Raw genomic sequence first — 16,349 nt, 5'->3', positions numbered from 1 at the left:
AGCACCGGGGTGCCAATCCGCAGTCACCTTCTTGCAAAGCCCTACCTACCCAGAATACACAAACCCTGTCTGGGACGGTGCGAACACCACCCTCGACAGGAAACCCTTTGTCCAAGCTCTCCTCGCTGGAAGGACTCCCAGCAGCAGGAGGTCAGACTCGTGTCTGTGGTGGCAGCGTCCATTTTGTGGAGCTGAGGCTTCAGTTAACTTTAACCGGGGTTCACAGTTACGTACATGTCGTGTCCCTCTAGAAGGGCGGGATGCTAACCTCGTCGCCAGGGTTGGTGAGAGGGCAGCACCCCGATTCGTATGACACCTTACTCGACATGTCTTGATAACGCGATACCGAAATTACCGATATGATACGCGTTATCATGGAACAGCCATTGGGTCTTGGTTCCGCAAGCTGCAACCGGGCTCGGCTCGTGCCAGAGCCCAATTCACACGATTCCATGCACTCTGCTCTCAGGATTGTTAAGGCCTGCCATAGGAGTGACTGAGAGGAACTCGGGTGTCCATTTTAAGGTTAGGTATAGGGATACTACACCTACAGCACGGGCGAGTACGCCACGTTGCCCCAGCTGTCGTGCAGCCAGTTGTGTCAGATTTAGATGGCCATCCAGGGGTGGCATAATACATGCTTTAGGCCCTGGGTACACCGATGCCCTGAGTTACAGGGTCTGACAGGGTGGCCCAGTTCCAATTGGGTAATGCACCTAAGGTACACATATCAATTTAGCGAGAGAACAGCTAGGCTGTGGGTCTGATTGGCAGGCCCACAGCCCGAGAAAGTCGTAAACCAGTGAAACAAAAGCAAAAAGTCCGGGTGATCATAGGATTGCAGACCCTACTCTCCTACATAATCATATTATTTTCATACCTTTTATTATGATTCATTTATCTATATCTTATTTTATTACCCATTTACAAATGTACGTATTTCTGTATTTTCATCTAAAACTTAATAAAAAATTTCAACACACAAATGCATGCAAATAGAGTAGTTTTCAGAACAAACCCTAAATTCATGCCAAAGGTGGAATCCCATTTCCACATAAATCAAACCATCGAACTGCCAGTGTTCTTTCAAAATCCACAGACAGTAGCTGAAAGGGCTTTGCATACTCTAGATGTCAAACGAGCTCTGCTATACTATACAGACAGAACTAAGGCATTTCGAAAAACAAAACAGTTGTTTGTTGCTTTCTCACCGCAACATAAAGGCAACCCAATTTCAAAAATCAGGTATAGCCAGATGGATTGTTAAATGCATCCAAATATGTTATTTAAAAGCCAAACGCACCTTAACAGTTCCCCCTGGGCGCATTCCACACGCAAGCTAGGGGCATCCATGGCTTTCCTGGGTAATATTCCTTTACACGAAATTTGTAAAGCAGCCACATGGACAACCACACATACATTTACAAAACACTATTGTGTAGATGTACATTCAAGACAGCAAGCTGATGTAGGTCAGGCTGTTCTCAAAACTCTTTTCCAGACTGCTGCGACTGACCCAGGTAGCCACCGCTAAGGGAGATACTGCTATACATTCTATGCACAGATATGAATTCAGCAGCCCACATGCCTCGAACGGAATATGCTACTTACCAGTATGCATCTGTTCTTGGCATGTAGGGCTGCTGACATTCATATCGCCCACCCACCTCCCCAGTACCTGTCGCAGCCACAGCTTTCACTCTTCGCATGGACATCTCTTACTGTACTATACTCCATCTCTGCCACAATGGCGAAAAACAATCTGAGGATGGAGAGGATGCCCATGCGCACTGTAGTCCAATGGAGAAGCCACCTATCTCGTGATACTTCGAAGACTCTTCCAGGACAACAACATGCAATCATCTGGACCCAACACTAGGCGGCGATCTATGCACAGATATGAATGTCAGCAGCCCAATGCCAAGAACAGATGCATACTGGTAAGTAGCATATTCCATCTCTGCCACCTTATCCCTTCCTCTTCTCAATAGGTAGACTCATGCCGCCGGGAGCAGGCGTAATCCTGGCGGTCTATATTTTTTTTTCCATTTTTAAAATTACCCAAGTGCCGGGTTATTATTACCATCACCTCCGGGCTGATGATGATTAGAAAACAAACCTAGTCAGATGGACAGAAATGCCACAATAATATGCCATCATGATTGGGTTTTTTGTATATAAAAAAACCTTCGTTTTTGCCCACTAGTATTTGAAGCATGAAAGCTCAAGGCAAATGAAAGAAATACTTATGCGGCTATTTTTGTTAGCGCACTAGTGCATGAAGATCACCGGCACCACTTCCGGGTTACAGATGACTCTGCGGATCTGTTTCACAACGTGGCAAGTCCGTAACATAAATAGGAGAGCCCCAGTCATGCTCCTCCATCACACGGAGCAGCACTTGGGCAGGAATGAGGCGAATCTCCTCGGCGGTGAAGTGAGTAAGACTACAGCCAGAAGTCTTAAAAATATGGCTATGTAAAAGACGTCCGTAAGTCTGACAGCTATGCGCTGGTTTAATTTTCTTTCAACAGTGATCTCAAGGACCACCCTTGATGCTGGCTCATGGGGAACGCTTAATTTCTGACCAATGTACGTATACTTCCACGTTCTTTAGGTAGTGCTAATGGTGAAAACTATGTTGCGATACCTGATTCTGTACTTATCATCTGAACATAACTAACCTACCTAAAATGCATGCCATTTCTCTGCCAAAACAACGCGAATATCCAAGGCGGCAGCACTATATTCTTTCCGCCCCATCTAACATTTATTTGTTGCTATAAAAGCAAGAGTGTATTGAGTGTGTGTTTTGTGTGTGTGGAACGCGAATCATATGATACAATGTATCAATACCAAATGAGTAATAATTACCCACTACTAAATTGTGTTTTGCACCAGGGCGAAACACAGCATGAAACGAAAGAAAAAAGACTGAGAAAAATATATCGCGTTTTTCCCACAGGTCAAATATGTTTACAACTTACCTGCTGATTACTGTATGTCAAAATTATTTTGACTATATATGTGTTATTTCTTTTTCTCTTTTTTTCCCTTTTCTCCTCTACTTCTAGAGACCACATTGGGTCATCTTTTTCTTTTGAAAGGGCCTACTCAAGCCCTAGTACAAAATAGAGTAGCCTATTTTAGCTACCCTATTTTAGGACAATAGGCATACTACATTTAGTGAGTTACCTGAGTTTTTTTTAGTAGGGACTAACAGAGGTCCTGATGAGTAAGCAGTAGTGGACTGCTTATGAAACATGTCGACCAAGTAGGGCGCATTACAGCCCTACCACACCCCTTTTTAATATTTCCAGCAATTGAAGCTAATAAATCATTTTTTTTCTACTAGCCAGGACATTTTTAAAGTAGGACCAAGTAGGGCGCATTACAGCCCTACCACACCCCTTTTTAGGTTTCGCCTGGCTATCCGCTGCGCAGCAGCGTTCGCCCAGGCGAAAACTTTTGTTTACCAGTATGGGGCTTTGTCCCGCCTCTCTGTTCCATTGGCTAGCTCCATAAATGGAGGCTAGCCATTGGAACAGAGATATGTCCGTCATTGTCCGAGGCGATTCGTGGGCGTTTCGTAGAATTTTTCTCTTTTTGCCCACGTCATGGGCGGGGTTTTTTTTTTCTTCTTCGACATCCTTCGTCACACCAGCCGGACGGCTCTCCCTGTGAGGACGCAGACCCGACCCGCTCCCTACTCCGAGCCGACTCCTGGAGGTAAGTTTTTTAATTTCCCTACACGTTATGTACCTGCCCCACTTGTAAATGCTTGTTTATTGATACTTGTGCAACGTTCACGCCCCTTTTAGGAATACCGCCACTGTCTAAAGATAGCGCCACTTTAAAGTGACTTTGCCCCTCACACACACAGTCATCTGTGAAAGACATCAAACAATCACAGACACTTATCTCGGGCCATCTGCAGAGCCCGCGTCCTCGGAATGCAGCTCCTGTGTGGCATCCGTGAACTTCCTGCTTTTTTGCTCGCACTGCAGCAGCTTTCCGAAGCTGCCTTCACTCGCTGCTAGTTGGTCCAAACAGTTGGCAGACGTGGCTTTTGTCTTAATATTTGCACAAGTTTCTCAGCAGCATGTTTGCGCCTCCGTCGCTGCCGCAGCCAATTACCCTGATCCATTCGAGCTGTTAACTGAAGCTGGGATCTCTCTAGCGCATAAATGTGTGTAACATGTGACTCGACTCGACTCTCCTAAACTGGAGCGCCGCCGCAGCGTCACTCGTCACAGTGCGCAGGCAAGAAGTGCACCCTGGTGCTGAATGTGTCTGAAGGCTGCGAAATGTTGCAGTAGCTCGACTATGAACAGAAAAAAAAACAGCTATCGTCCTTCGTACACGTGAAGGCTCACGACTCCGCTTTAAAGCCAGAGTAGGAGCACTGTAAGTGATATAATCACCCATTGTGCTATGAGAACATGACCCAAATCATGTGCCCCAAGTTCTTTTCCACACTTTTTTCTATTTTTATGGAAGCGGGCTTCTCCCGTATTGAAATGCTGCTATCTTCCACTCTTGTACATCTTCAAAACTTGACCTGACACAGACCCCAGCCTCTCTTTCCTCCCTCTGTTTATTGTCGGTGTGAGTGAGGTGTGTAGATGGCTGGAGGCAGTGCTGGGCCGTGAGCATGGCATCAGCAACCACAGCCCATTTTCCAATTAAAACCGCCCCCGTGGGAACACGTGTGTATCTCCTGTGACCTCTATTAATCCCCATGAAAGGTCTTGAAGAGACATTCCCTAAACGAAGTGAGTTATAAACAACACCGGAGAAGCCGCTGACATACACCAACAAACATGGCACTATGAATGTAAACCTATTTGCATACTGATCAATTTTGCTTGTTTCAGTCTGTCTTGACAGTGCATCTATAATGTTTACCTAGTGTTACCTATTGTTGACAATTATTTAAAATGTACTGACTTGGGCTTTGCTTTGATCAGAGATATATAGCTTTCTCACCTTATGCTATTGGCTGTTTGGTGTATCATTCCACCTTGTAGGACTTTTTAAATTATAAAGCATGAGGTAATATTTTGCTTATCAGGAGTACGTCAAATGGTCCCTCATCCAGTTCTCCGTTTCATGTATGCTTTGAGTATAGATCGGTACTTGCCTCAAAGGTCTACTTCATGGTGCTTTAGTGTTTGGCTTTGAGATATATTGTCTGTTGGTGGTGGTTATGTGTCCATATGGGTTCTACTGTAGTGTGGTTTATTATGTTTCTTCATCATAGCTTTTGTCTTTTAACGTGACTGATGACGGACTGTGTTATTTCAAAGCATGGTAAATGGCAATGCCTTTTATTTATACATGTTGGTTTTTAAAACATAAATAAAAGGCATTGTCATTTACAATGCCAATAGCTTAAACTCTCGCAAATGCGAGACCTATTGCATTGAAAATGCTTGTTGTGTATTTACTTGGATTAGCTAGGTTTGACGTAGGAACAACACATTTGTACCCTACACTTTTAAATCAGTCATGCTCCCAATTTACTGTCAAATTCACATCTGTTCCAGTGCCCTTTTGGTGTTTGCAGTGAGTATCACTGGTGAGTTGCACAAGGAAGAACTTCCTTGCTCAAATTGCATCTGAAACTAATAGTGTAATTTAAACCTTTATACTAATTGTGGTAGCTATGGTTTGATGCAAACACAAGGAGATGATTGACAGAGTGCTGAAACTTTTCAGACCTCCTCTCCAGTCACAGATCTGGGTTGACTTCATCATCGTTCTTTAGCTAACGTCACCACCCCAGTTTGGACCCAGTCATATGCAAATCAGTCTTGACCCTGTGCCTCATGAGAACAGACCAGCCCGAACTGCCAGGCCAGGTCCTCCCTGGACTGGAAACTATCATCCTGGGACCGGTTTCGGGGTAACTATTGTTTTATAGCTGCCACATTCATGCAATTGCAACTCTGTAGTAGCCTGATGCCCATTACTAACCTTAATCAAAAACATTTTTGGATACTGTTCTCAAGAACATCCTGTTTCAGAATAAACGTGCATCCTTTTATTTATTCCCACTGGAATAAACTCTATTAAATATTTGACACTTATTTCTACTTGTCTTCTTCTTACAGATTGCAAGGAACACTACACCAATGTATAGGACTCCAGAAATGATAGATTTGTATTCAAATTTCCCAATTACAGAGAAGCAGGACATATGGGTAAGTATTTGTGATTTGTTTTAATAGGGCTCAACCAATTCTGTATGTTAACCATTGAGAATTCTCAAAGTGGAATCGAACATTAATGATTTTTACAGTACTTAACTCCTACAACTAACTTTAAGATTTTTGTGTTTAGAAAGATAGTCATTAATGATTAGTGATGGAGTTGTACAAGCCCAAACATCTATATGCACTGACGAACACTGTGCCATGTTTGTGGTGTTCTTATTATCAGAAAGGTAGAATTCCATTGTGTAGCCATTCTAATATGGTCAGTCCTCCAATGGACCTTTGAAAAGACTTGTCTCTACTCTTGCTATTTCCGGATGTCATTCAATTTTGTAGTGTGAACTCTGCTTTCTGCTAAGCCGAAGACTTGAAACATATTTGCTAGGCTGGGATGTAGCCTGGAGTGTTTGGTTCTCTACACATTTTCCTTTGTTTATTGTTGAGCTCCCTAAATCATTATGGTCGATGTGAGAAGTTGGCCTGATATGTGATGTCTCCAGTTCTGGGGGCACCTTGTATCAGTCCAAATAACCCTTATGGTGTCTGGTTGTAAGTCAACCTTATTAGACAAGCTATCCTAATGGTAGCATGGACTAAGCAGCCTTAAAGGCTTAACTTAAGAGGTTGTGTTAAGCGAGCTGTTTTACCAATCACAATCCTGTAATATCAAATGAAAGGACACCACACAAGTTATATATTATAAAAATATATGTATTTATTACTAGAATAATCCTCTATACTCTTTGAGTCTAGAAGCACAAGCGTTTAAACAAAAGCACAGTTAAACATATGAAAGTTGTACAATTATGGATGAGGCCGGGGGGCCACGCAAACCATATATTAAAAAAGTGGTATAAGAGATACCAATCGAACAGTGGTTAGGCCTAGGGAATCGCTGGGACCAATCGGGACTAGCAATGCTGAAGTCGGGAAAAGCCCGCAGGAATCGGGTGCAGCGCTTAAAGCACACACATGCACCAATGCAATGTCAATGGTGCGTAAAAGTTACAAAGTTACTGTTTAAGGAACCTTCCGACTGACCTAGAAGGACAAAACTTTAGACACATACACTAGAGGTGTGTACCAGTGTAGGAACACCGGCGTTGCTGAGTTACCTCACCCACAGGAAGCGGGTGTACAGGTGCGTAGTATTGTCAGGTTTCGTCACGCAGGTCGATGGTGCCTGAAGATGAAGATGCTGCAGGCGTCGAGAGGATAAGTGTCCGGTGTGATCCAAGGGTGGATCAAAGATGTAGAGTACCTGAAAGCAGAGGGGACAGAGTCTGGGTCACTCAGCAGTAACCAGGGTGGAACCAGGAAGGAACCAGGCAATGTCGGGCGCAATCAGGTGGTTTTCGAGAAGCTTGTCTCCGCTGACACGTGGTCTCTGGGGCACCGAGGATGTCCAGGAGTGGATCACGAGCTGTCCCACGAAGGCTCTCGCTGTCGGTGGTGTCGGCTTCCGGATTGGAGCAAACAAACCTTGGCAAGTGCAACCCACGCAGGATTGGAAGATCGCTTCTTTCTCTGACTAGGAAAGTCAGCGAGGGTGCTCCTTTTCAGGGGAGCGAGGGCCAGTCCAGAGCAACCGGACTGGCAGTGTAAATTCGAATGTTCATCGGTCCTTGGGCCACAAGCCAACGGGCAAGTGACCGGACCAACGCGTTGAGCCAAAAAGTGCACGCAGCACTCGGTGAGTGTAGAGGGGTGAGCTTCAGTGCAGGAGTGGCTCAGGGCTGGGGCTTCTCAAACCCCAATGCACAGCTTCGAGGGTACCTCGGGAGCTGCACGGTCAGCGCCTCGTGGTCTTTCCAAGATGGCCGGCCCCAAGCTTCAGGTCGCCTCCACGGGTCTCAGCTCTGCAGGGACTGTGGATCGGGCTGTTAGAAGGCAGTAACGCTGGGTCTTGTTGAACTCTGTCGCTCGAGTTCCGGCGGGAACTGCAACAAAGCAAACGTTGAGGTGCTGGATGGTGCCTGTTTGTCCAGGGTCGCGCTGGGACTGGGGTTGGTGAGCCCCAGAACAGGTTTGACCGGATTATGCAAGGGAAAGCATTGTGCTCCACAGGCACTGTCTGGTTTCTTTCAAACCTCCCTGCTACAATCCACTATCTCCTGTCTGGGGGGGTGTGACACCTCCCCGTGACAGGAAACGATTTGTCCGGGCCCCCTCGGCTGAGTTTCGGTCAGCAGCAGGAGGTCAGACTCGTGTCTGTGGCAGAAGCGTCCATTTTGTGATGCTGAGGCTCTTTTAAAAATCAACCGCGTTTCAGTAAAGTAACATGTCTTCTCCCTCTAGAAGGGTGGAATGCTACCCCCGTCTGCAGGACTGGCGAGGGGGTAGTATTCCAAAACGTATGACACCAAACACGACGTTTTGATAATGTCAAACCAAAGTTAGCACATAACCGCGATGGATTATAATGCACTTAATTGTATATGGTATGGCATTATACCGGAACAGCTTAGGGAATTGGTCCCGACAGCTGCAGACAGGCTCAGCTCTTGCTAGAGCACTATCTCACATAAAACCAAGCACTCTGCCTACAGGATTGTTAAGGCCTGCCATAGGAGTGACTTATAGGTATATATGTGTCCAGATATAGGTTTAGATATAGGTATACTATATCTAAGCAAGGGGTGATTACACCACCTTACCCCAGCTGAATGATCAGCCAGTTGTGTCGATTTAAGTACCCGCCAGGAGTGGCAAAATATATGCTGCAGTCCCTGGTAGGCCTTGTTGGCACCTATGCCCTGAGCACCAATAGTGCATGGTACAGGGGCTGACGAGGAGTCCAGTTCCAAATGGGTTATGTACCTATAGTACATGTATATGTATTTAGAGAGCGAACAGCAGGCTGTGGGTCTGATTAGCAGGCCCACAGCCACATTAAGTCAAAAACCAGTGAAGCAAAAAGCAAACATTTGGGGTGACCATAGGATAGCAGACCCTACTCTCCTACAGTCGAGATGAATTGGTAACATGGAGATGGTATACATGATTTTAGATGAAACATAATTTTGATGGTTTCTCATTTACCCCACACAAATAGTTTAGTAGGATGGCTTAGTACATGGTGCACACTTATTCAAGTGACACACCTTGCACTAATCCAGACAACACTTATGGTGAATTTAGTGGTCTTTGATAACCTTTGAGAGCTCTTAAAGTGGTAGCTGTGGAGAGCAGCCTTCAGGCTTATCTTGAACGAGTGTAAAGCAGCTTGCTATACCAGCTTTAATCAGTATGTCAGTTAAATTAAAAAAAAAGAACCACATAGTGTGTATATAAAAATAAGTATTTTTTTATTACACAACCCTCATTAACACATTGGCATATCTCCTTCACAGAGCTATCAGCACAATACACAAGAATACTTTGAAATAATCAGGTAAGTAGTACAAATATAACCTGGTCTCCTGGGGAAGACCAAACCATGTATTAAGAAAGTGGAATACGAACTGCAAATGAAAACGGGACTTGGACTAGAAGATTAGGATGTGGTGGAGACCCAAGGAACTACCTAAGGTAAGTACCCAGGAACCCCATGATGGCTGTGTTCTGAGTGGAAACACAGCTGCATGCCCAATGAAAGTCAAGGAAGAAATCATGGTTGCGTTTTTAAAGAAAGAAGACCCTTCCTGGAGGACTTCCGAGAAAACCCTTTGGAAGACAGAAAGTTGGCGAGCCACCTCACCCATGAATGCCCCAGGAACCAGGTTACCTGCACCTGGTATGCGTTTCGATAGTAGTAAAGTAACGTTAGAACCTGCCATAGACGCCAATGGGAGTCTTCGTAGAAGATGTTTCTGGAGAAGACTGTGAATGAGTCCAGTGGAATTCAAGGATGGATTGTTGATGAGGAGAACCTGCAAGCAAAGGGGACAGAGTCTATGCCATTTGGTGGTGACCAGGAGGCATGGAAGCACAATGCCCACGGATGTTGGGAGGTTCAGAAGAGAAGGTTTACCCTGGTGCTTTAGCTGTGAGGACCAAACGATGCTGAGGAAGACCAGGAGCTGAGCGCGAGCAGTCCCATGTCCGATGTCGGTGTCTAGGTGGTCGGTGTACCGTAAAGAGGGAAATGTCAGCCCTCGGCCTCACAAAAAGGAACGATGCTCCTACAAACATCGTAGCCATATGCTAGATCAGGTCCTTTCTAATTTTTCTGATATAGTTTATAAATCCACTAATTCTCTAACATGGTCAGACCACTCAATTATCTCATTTGACCTTGCTGGTCTTTGCGAACATGTAGCTAAAAAAGCTCCAATAATTCTGTTTTACAGACAGTGGCATAAACTATCTCTAAATCAATTTCGCGAAGCATTTATCCCTGTATATTCATTTACATCAGATACAGTTGACAATTGTCTGTCGGCCTTTCATGACACTATTAAGTCCACATTCGATGCTCTTATCCCGGAGAAAAAAATCCCTTGTGGTCCCCACTCGTATCCAGACACCTTGGTACTCGCTTGATCTTCGATCAGAAAAAATGTAAATGTAAAAGGCTAGAACGACAATGGCGCCGAACTAAAGATCCCATAGATAAGGGACAGTATAAAGCGGCCCTAGACACCTACCATAAAAACTTAAAATCCGCACGAAAAAATCATATAGCTACCCAACTTGAGCAATCAGGAAACACCTCCAAAACCCCTTTTCACATTCTCAATACCCTGATTAACCCTATACCCTGTAATCCAGAAGAGGAACCTACTCAATTACTTTGTGACACTATAGCCGATCATTTTTCACAAAAAATAGAGGATATCTATAATAAGATAACATCCTCTATTACCAACATCAATCACAATTTGATAACTGAACCTACCCTGGATTTTATAAGACAGTTTACTTTAAAAGAATTTCCTTTTCTTACCATCCAGGATACTGAATCCCTACTAAAATCTGCCAAATCAGGCTCTTCTAAAGATCTAATTCCTGCTAAAACTGCTAAAAAACTTGCAGCTAAAAAGGCAGAGCCTCTTTGTTCTATCCTTAACTGCTCTATCAAAGATGGCAAACTTCCTAATGAATGGAAGGATGCTCAGATCATGCCCATCAGGAAAAATCCTAAACTGTCTCCCAATGATATAACCAACTTTGTATATTTGCACAGAGCTTTCGTGCGGCGATAACATTTGCTATTTGCACTTCCAAATTTGCTATTTGCACATATTTGTTCATATTATGCACAAACCATGAATTGTATATATCTCGCATATGCTTTAATAGCTGAAAAAAATGTGTATCCCCATCCGTTTGTGTATAGCTTTTTAAAACTTTTTAACTTGTATGTATGTTGTCTTTGATGCTGCTTTTATGATTTTAATTAATCGAAATAAAGACTTTTGACTGACTGACTGATATAACCAACTACCGCCCCATTTCACTGCTTCCCCTTTATAGTAAATTGTTGGAAAAGCACATTAACATCCATCTTTCTGCCTTTATAGAATCTTCCAACTGTCTGGACCATTCTCAGTCCGGTTTCAGTCCCAGGCATAGTACTGAACTAGCCCTGGTTAATTTAACAGATGACATTCGTGTGCTGGGGGACGCTGGCCAAGCAGTAATTCTTATATTGCTTGACTTCTCCGCCGCATTCAACACCATCTCACAACAAATCCTGCTGGACAGACTGCACTCTATAGGCATCCAGAATTCAGCTTTGGGCTGGTTACATGACTTCCTCAAAGACAGGACCCAAACAGTGAATCTTGGACCATTTAACTCCAAGACTACCTAGGTAACCAAAGGGGTACCTCAGGGTTCCTGTTTGAGTCCATCCTTGTTTAATGAGTATGCCGCCCCCTTTCAGCGCTTCTTAGGAAGATCAGGTTTACCCCAATCTCTTACGCGGATGACACTCAACTTCTTCTATCTTACAAGAATGATACTCCTAACATCCAAAGCATGTTCACGGAAGGTATGAATGCTATACCATCTTGAATGAGCAGTAATATCTTGCAGTTGAATGCAGGAAAGACGGAAATAATGCTTTTCAAGGATGCTGTCATCAGCTGGTCTCCTAGTTGGTGACCAGAAGAACTAGGTCCAGCACCATCTCCCAATGCAGTAGTTAAAAACCTTGGGGTACAAATAGACAAAGACTTAAATATGGATGAACATAAATCTGTAACAAAAAGAGCTTGCTTTCATGCTCTTAGTGTAGATGAGTAGGGTCTGCTTCCTACAGTCACCCCCACTTTTTGCTGTGAGTTTCTGTTTTTTCGACTTTAGACTGGCTGTGGCCCTGTTAATCAGGACCACAGCCTAGCTGTTCTCTCCCTAAATTTATACCATGTACTTTAGGTACATACCAGATTGGGTATTGGGTCACCTTTATGAGCCCCTGTATAGTGTACCATAGGTACCCAGGGCATAGGTGCATCCAAGGCCTACCAGGGGCTGCAGCATGTATTATGCCACCCCTGGCTGGCATTCCAAACTGACACCACAGGTCTGTTCACACAGCCTGGGTAAGGTGGTGTAATCACCCCTTACTTAGATATAGTATGCCTATATCTACATTATATTTAGACACATAGTAACCTATAAGTCACTCCTATGGCAGGCCTTAACAATTCTGGAGGCAGAGTGCTTGGGTTTATGTGAGAGGGTGCCCTAGCATGAGCTGAGCCCCTCTGCAGCTTTCGGAATCATCTACTTATAGCTGTTCTGTGATATAGCCATACCATATACTCTTAAATGCATTATAATCCTCACAGTTAATGCTAACTTTGGTTTGGCTTTATCAAAACATGTTGTGTAAGGTGTCATACGCTTTGAAATACTACCCCCTGCCAGTTCTGGTGGCGGGGGTAGCATTCCACCCTTCTAGAGGGAGAAGACATAGTTACTATTTCACCCGGTTAAAGTTAAACATAGCCTCAGCATCACAAAATGGATGCTGCTGCCACTGACACGAGTCTGACCTCCTGCTGCTGGACGAGACTCCAGCTGGGGAGGCCTGGACAATAGGTTTCCTGTCCAGGGAGGTGCCAGCACCTCCCCAGACAGGGTTTTGTGTATTGGGGCAGGGAGGGCTGCATCAGCAGAGGCATTTCCAGACACTGCCTTGGGCACACAAGGTGCTCTATGCATAACCCGGTTCAAACCAGTTGCTGGGGCACTCCAGCCCCGCTCTGGCGCAAAACTGGACAAAGGGAAAGGGGTGTAACCACCCCCTTCTCAGGTCCACCCATAGGAGGGACCTTGCCAGGTAGTCCAGCCCCTAACCTTATTTTAAGTATAGGAGCTGTGTCTCTTGGACTTTAGATTACTCTGGACGAATCTTCACAAGACATATCCCGGACCTTCGACGTTCCATTTCAACTGGAAGACTGAAGACATCTCCCTTGTGGTCAAGGAGTGACCACCCTGTTCAAACAGGCACCACCAGTAACTTGCATGGTCTGCATTGTCGAAGCTCCCGCCGAAACTAGAAGACTCTGCGACACAGGACACGGACTTCCAGACATCTCTGACCCTGCTCGTCGACTCCAGCAAAGCTGAGACCAATAGCGGACGCGAGAGACGTGGGACCGGAACTCCTGGACATCCTGCATTTTGCGAACTGCTCGACTCCCGAGGTACCCTCGCAGTTGTGCATTGGGGTACGAGAAGCCCCAGACCCGAGCACCATTTGCACTGACGCTCAGCCTTCCACACTCCACTAGTGTCCCGTGGGACCCGCTCTTGCATTTCAGCTAGACGCGTCTTCCCGGTTCCTAGCACGTTGGCTAGTGAGCCCCCTGAAGATTTTCTTTTGATTCTGAACTGCTTTCCTAGTTGCTCCAGCTTTCCTGCAAAGGAGAAGCGCCACAGACCTTGCTGGTCTGCACCGAAGCCAATCTTCACTTCCTACGTGGGTTTCGTTTGCCAAGGCTTGTTGGGTCCAATCTGTGGCCGACACCGCAGTCAACTAGATCCTTCGTGGGACAGCTCGAATCCAGCTCTTGGTCATCGTCAACACCTCCTGGTCCTCGTGGCTGCTGAGACAAGCTTCACCTCTTCACCTGAGATCATCGCGACATCGCCTGGTTCCTTTCTGGTACCTTCCTGGTCACTGGCTAGTGACCCAGACTCTGTCCCTTCTGCTTTCAGGTTCTTCAGATCTTCGATCCACCCTTGGATCCACCCGGACACTTTTCATCTGGTCGCCTGCAGCACTTCTTTGCAGATCTCCATAGAAAACATCGATGAAACCCGAGACCAAAAGGCACCTATGCACCCAGCTTCTCTGGGTAAGGTAACATGAGTTCTCCGGTGCTCCCGTGGGTCTTGACTCCCGAAGTGTCCTAGTCTAAAGGGCTTTTGTCGTCGTCCATCCGGAAGTGCCCTTAAAGAGTAACTTTGTAACTTCTTCGTTTCCCATAGAAAGTCAATGGTGACTCGCGGCTGTGTGTAGCCACTGCATGCGTCTCCCGTGGGCCTCCTACTTCCTAACCTTGGGTTGTTTAGTGTAGCCCCAGCGGTTCCTTAGGCCTACTTTCTATTCCAGACGTGGTTCTTATACCACTATTTTAGTAAATGGTTTGTGAGGCCCCTAGGGCATAACTGTATTTGTGCAACTTATTGTATGCTAATTAAGTAACTTGTATTGTGCTTTTACCTCTGACCTCATAAAGAGTACAGAGGGGTTGTGTTTAGAATAAATACATATATATTTGATATATACCTTATGTGGTGGCCTTTCATTTGGTATTCAAGGGATTATAATTGGTAAAACAGCTTGCTTCACATGCTCTCTGAAGTCTTAGCCTATTGACTGCTGTTCCATGCTACCACTAGGATAGCTTTCTATAAGGTTGACTTTATAACCACCATCAATAAGGGTTAATTAGACTGGTGCAAGGTGCCCACTATAACTAGTGGACATCATATGCCAGGCTAACTTCTCACATTGGTGTGCAGCGGATGGGATAAGAGCTTGCTGTTATTTTACCATATAATCTTGAGATATCATTTGAAAGCTCGTATTAATCAAGTTCTTATAATACATAAGTTCTACTGAACTTAGCAGTTGTAGGTGGTAATGGCTTAGCACACCCTGACTACAACTCCTAGAGAGGTTCTAGTAGGAAACAAGTAGTGTAGGCAGGTGCACACACCACACCTCACCAAACATGTCCTTGGAAGCAGGGCCTAGTGGGCCTCTGCCAAAAGAACCCCAGAGGGTGCCTTCTAAATGTCAGCCATTTACTTTTCAGGAACTGAGAAGTCTTTGTTCAGTCAGAAGATTGAGACAAGGACAGAGACCAACCTTTAACTACCTGGTAGATATACTGGTGGCTCATGATGTAGAGAATGCATCAGACCCGGGTAACCAAGGTAGTAGAGAGGGGGGCCATCCTTCTGCTGAAGAGGATAGCAATGGACACCCATTGGACTCGGAAGGAGAGGATGTGAACCAGGTAGAGGTCAGGGAACTGAACCAGGTTAACCTAGGACTACATGGGACTGGAGAAGGAGGGATCCAATCCAGACCCCCAAGTAGGCCTAATGGTGAGCACAGAAGACGCAGATCAGTCTCCAGTGAATCTGGACATTCTGACTCATCAGTAGGGTCCAATGCCTCAGCTCTGAGGAGAATGCCTTCACCTCAGAGAAGAGAGCATAAGGCTAGGATGAGGGAATCCAAGCTTAGGATCAAGAGGCAAGAAATTGCCCTTGCCAAAGAGACCCTGGCTCTTGAAAGAGAGAGGAATTGTGTGGGCTAGAGCCCACTGGTGGCAGCATAATTCATAGAGATAGGGAAAGGTTTCTTGACCATACAAACCTGAATAAAATTGTGCCCCCCTTTAAGGTAGGGGGTGACATCCACAAGTGGATCACTGCTTTGGAAAAGGGCCTGCAAAGTACAGCAAGTACCCCAGAGTCAGTGGGCAGCCATTGTATGGCTCTCCTTTGCAGACAAAGGAAGAGAGAAGCTCCTGACAGTTAGTGAACAGGATGCTGACAACTTCACTGTCCTGAAGAGTGCTCTGATAGATGCGTTTGGCTTAACACTGAGCAGTACAGGTTGCTGTTCCGAGACACCCAGAAGACAAAGACTCAGGACTGGACTGATTTTGTTGATTGTGCCACTAAGGCTCTGGAAGGCTAGTTGTTGGGAAG

General features: G+C 45.3%; 1 protein-coding gene across 4 annotated transcripts in view; it reads left to right on the top strand.

The window, feature by feature from the left end:
* GAK (cyclin G associated kinase) overlaps positions 1-16,349 on the top strand; it is a 1,908,861-nt gene that overhangs the window by 365,806 nt on the left and 1,526,706 nt on the right. For all 4 annotated transcript variants that reach the window (XM_086961822.1, XM_086961820.1, XM_086961821.1 and 1 more), the window contains exon 7: positions 6,117-6,206. In XM_086961822.1, the coding sequence (XP_086817948.1) occupies positions 6,117-6,206 (90 nt within the window). The remainder of the gene's footprint in view (positions 1-6,116; positions 6,207-16,349) is intronic.

Source organism: Lissotriton vulgaris, chromosome 3_1 (assembly GCF_964263255.1).
Source record: "Lissotriton vulgaris chromosome 3_1, aLisVul1.2, whole genome shotgun sequence".
Taxonomy (NCBI): domain Eukaryota; kingdom Metazoa; phylum Chordata; class Amphibia; order Caudata; family Salamandridae; genus Lissotriton; species Lissotriton vulgaris.
The sequence above is the reverse complement of the archived record's forward strand: the minus strand, read 5'-3'. Positions and strand labels throughout refer to the sequence as shown.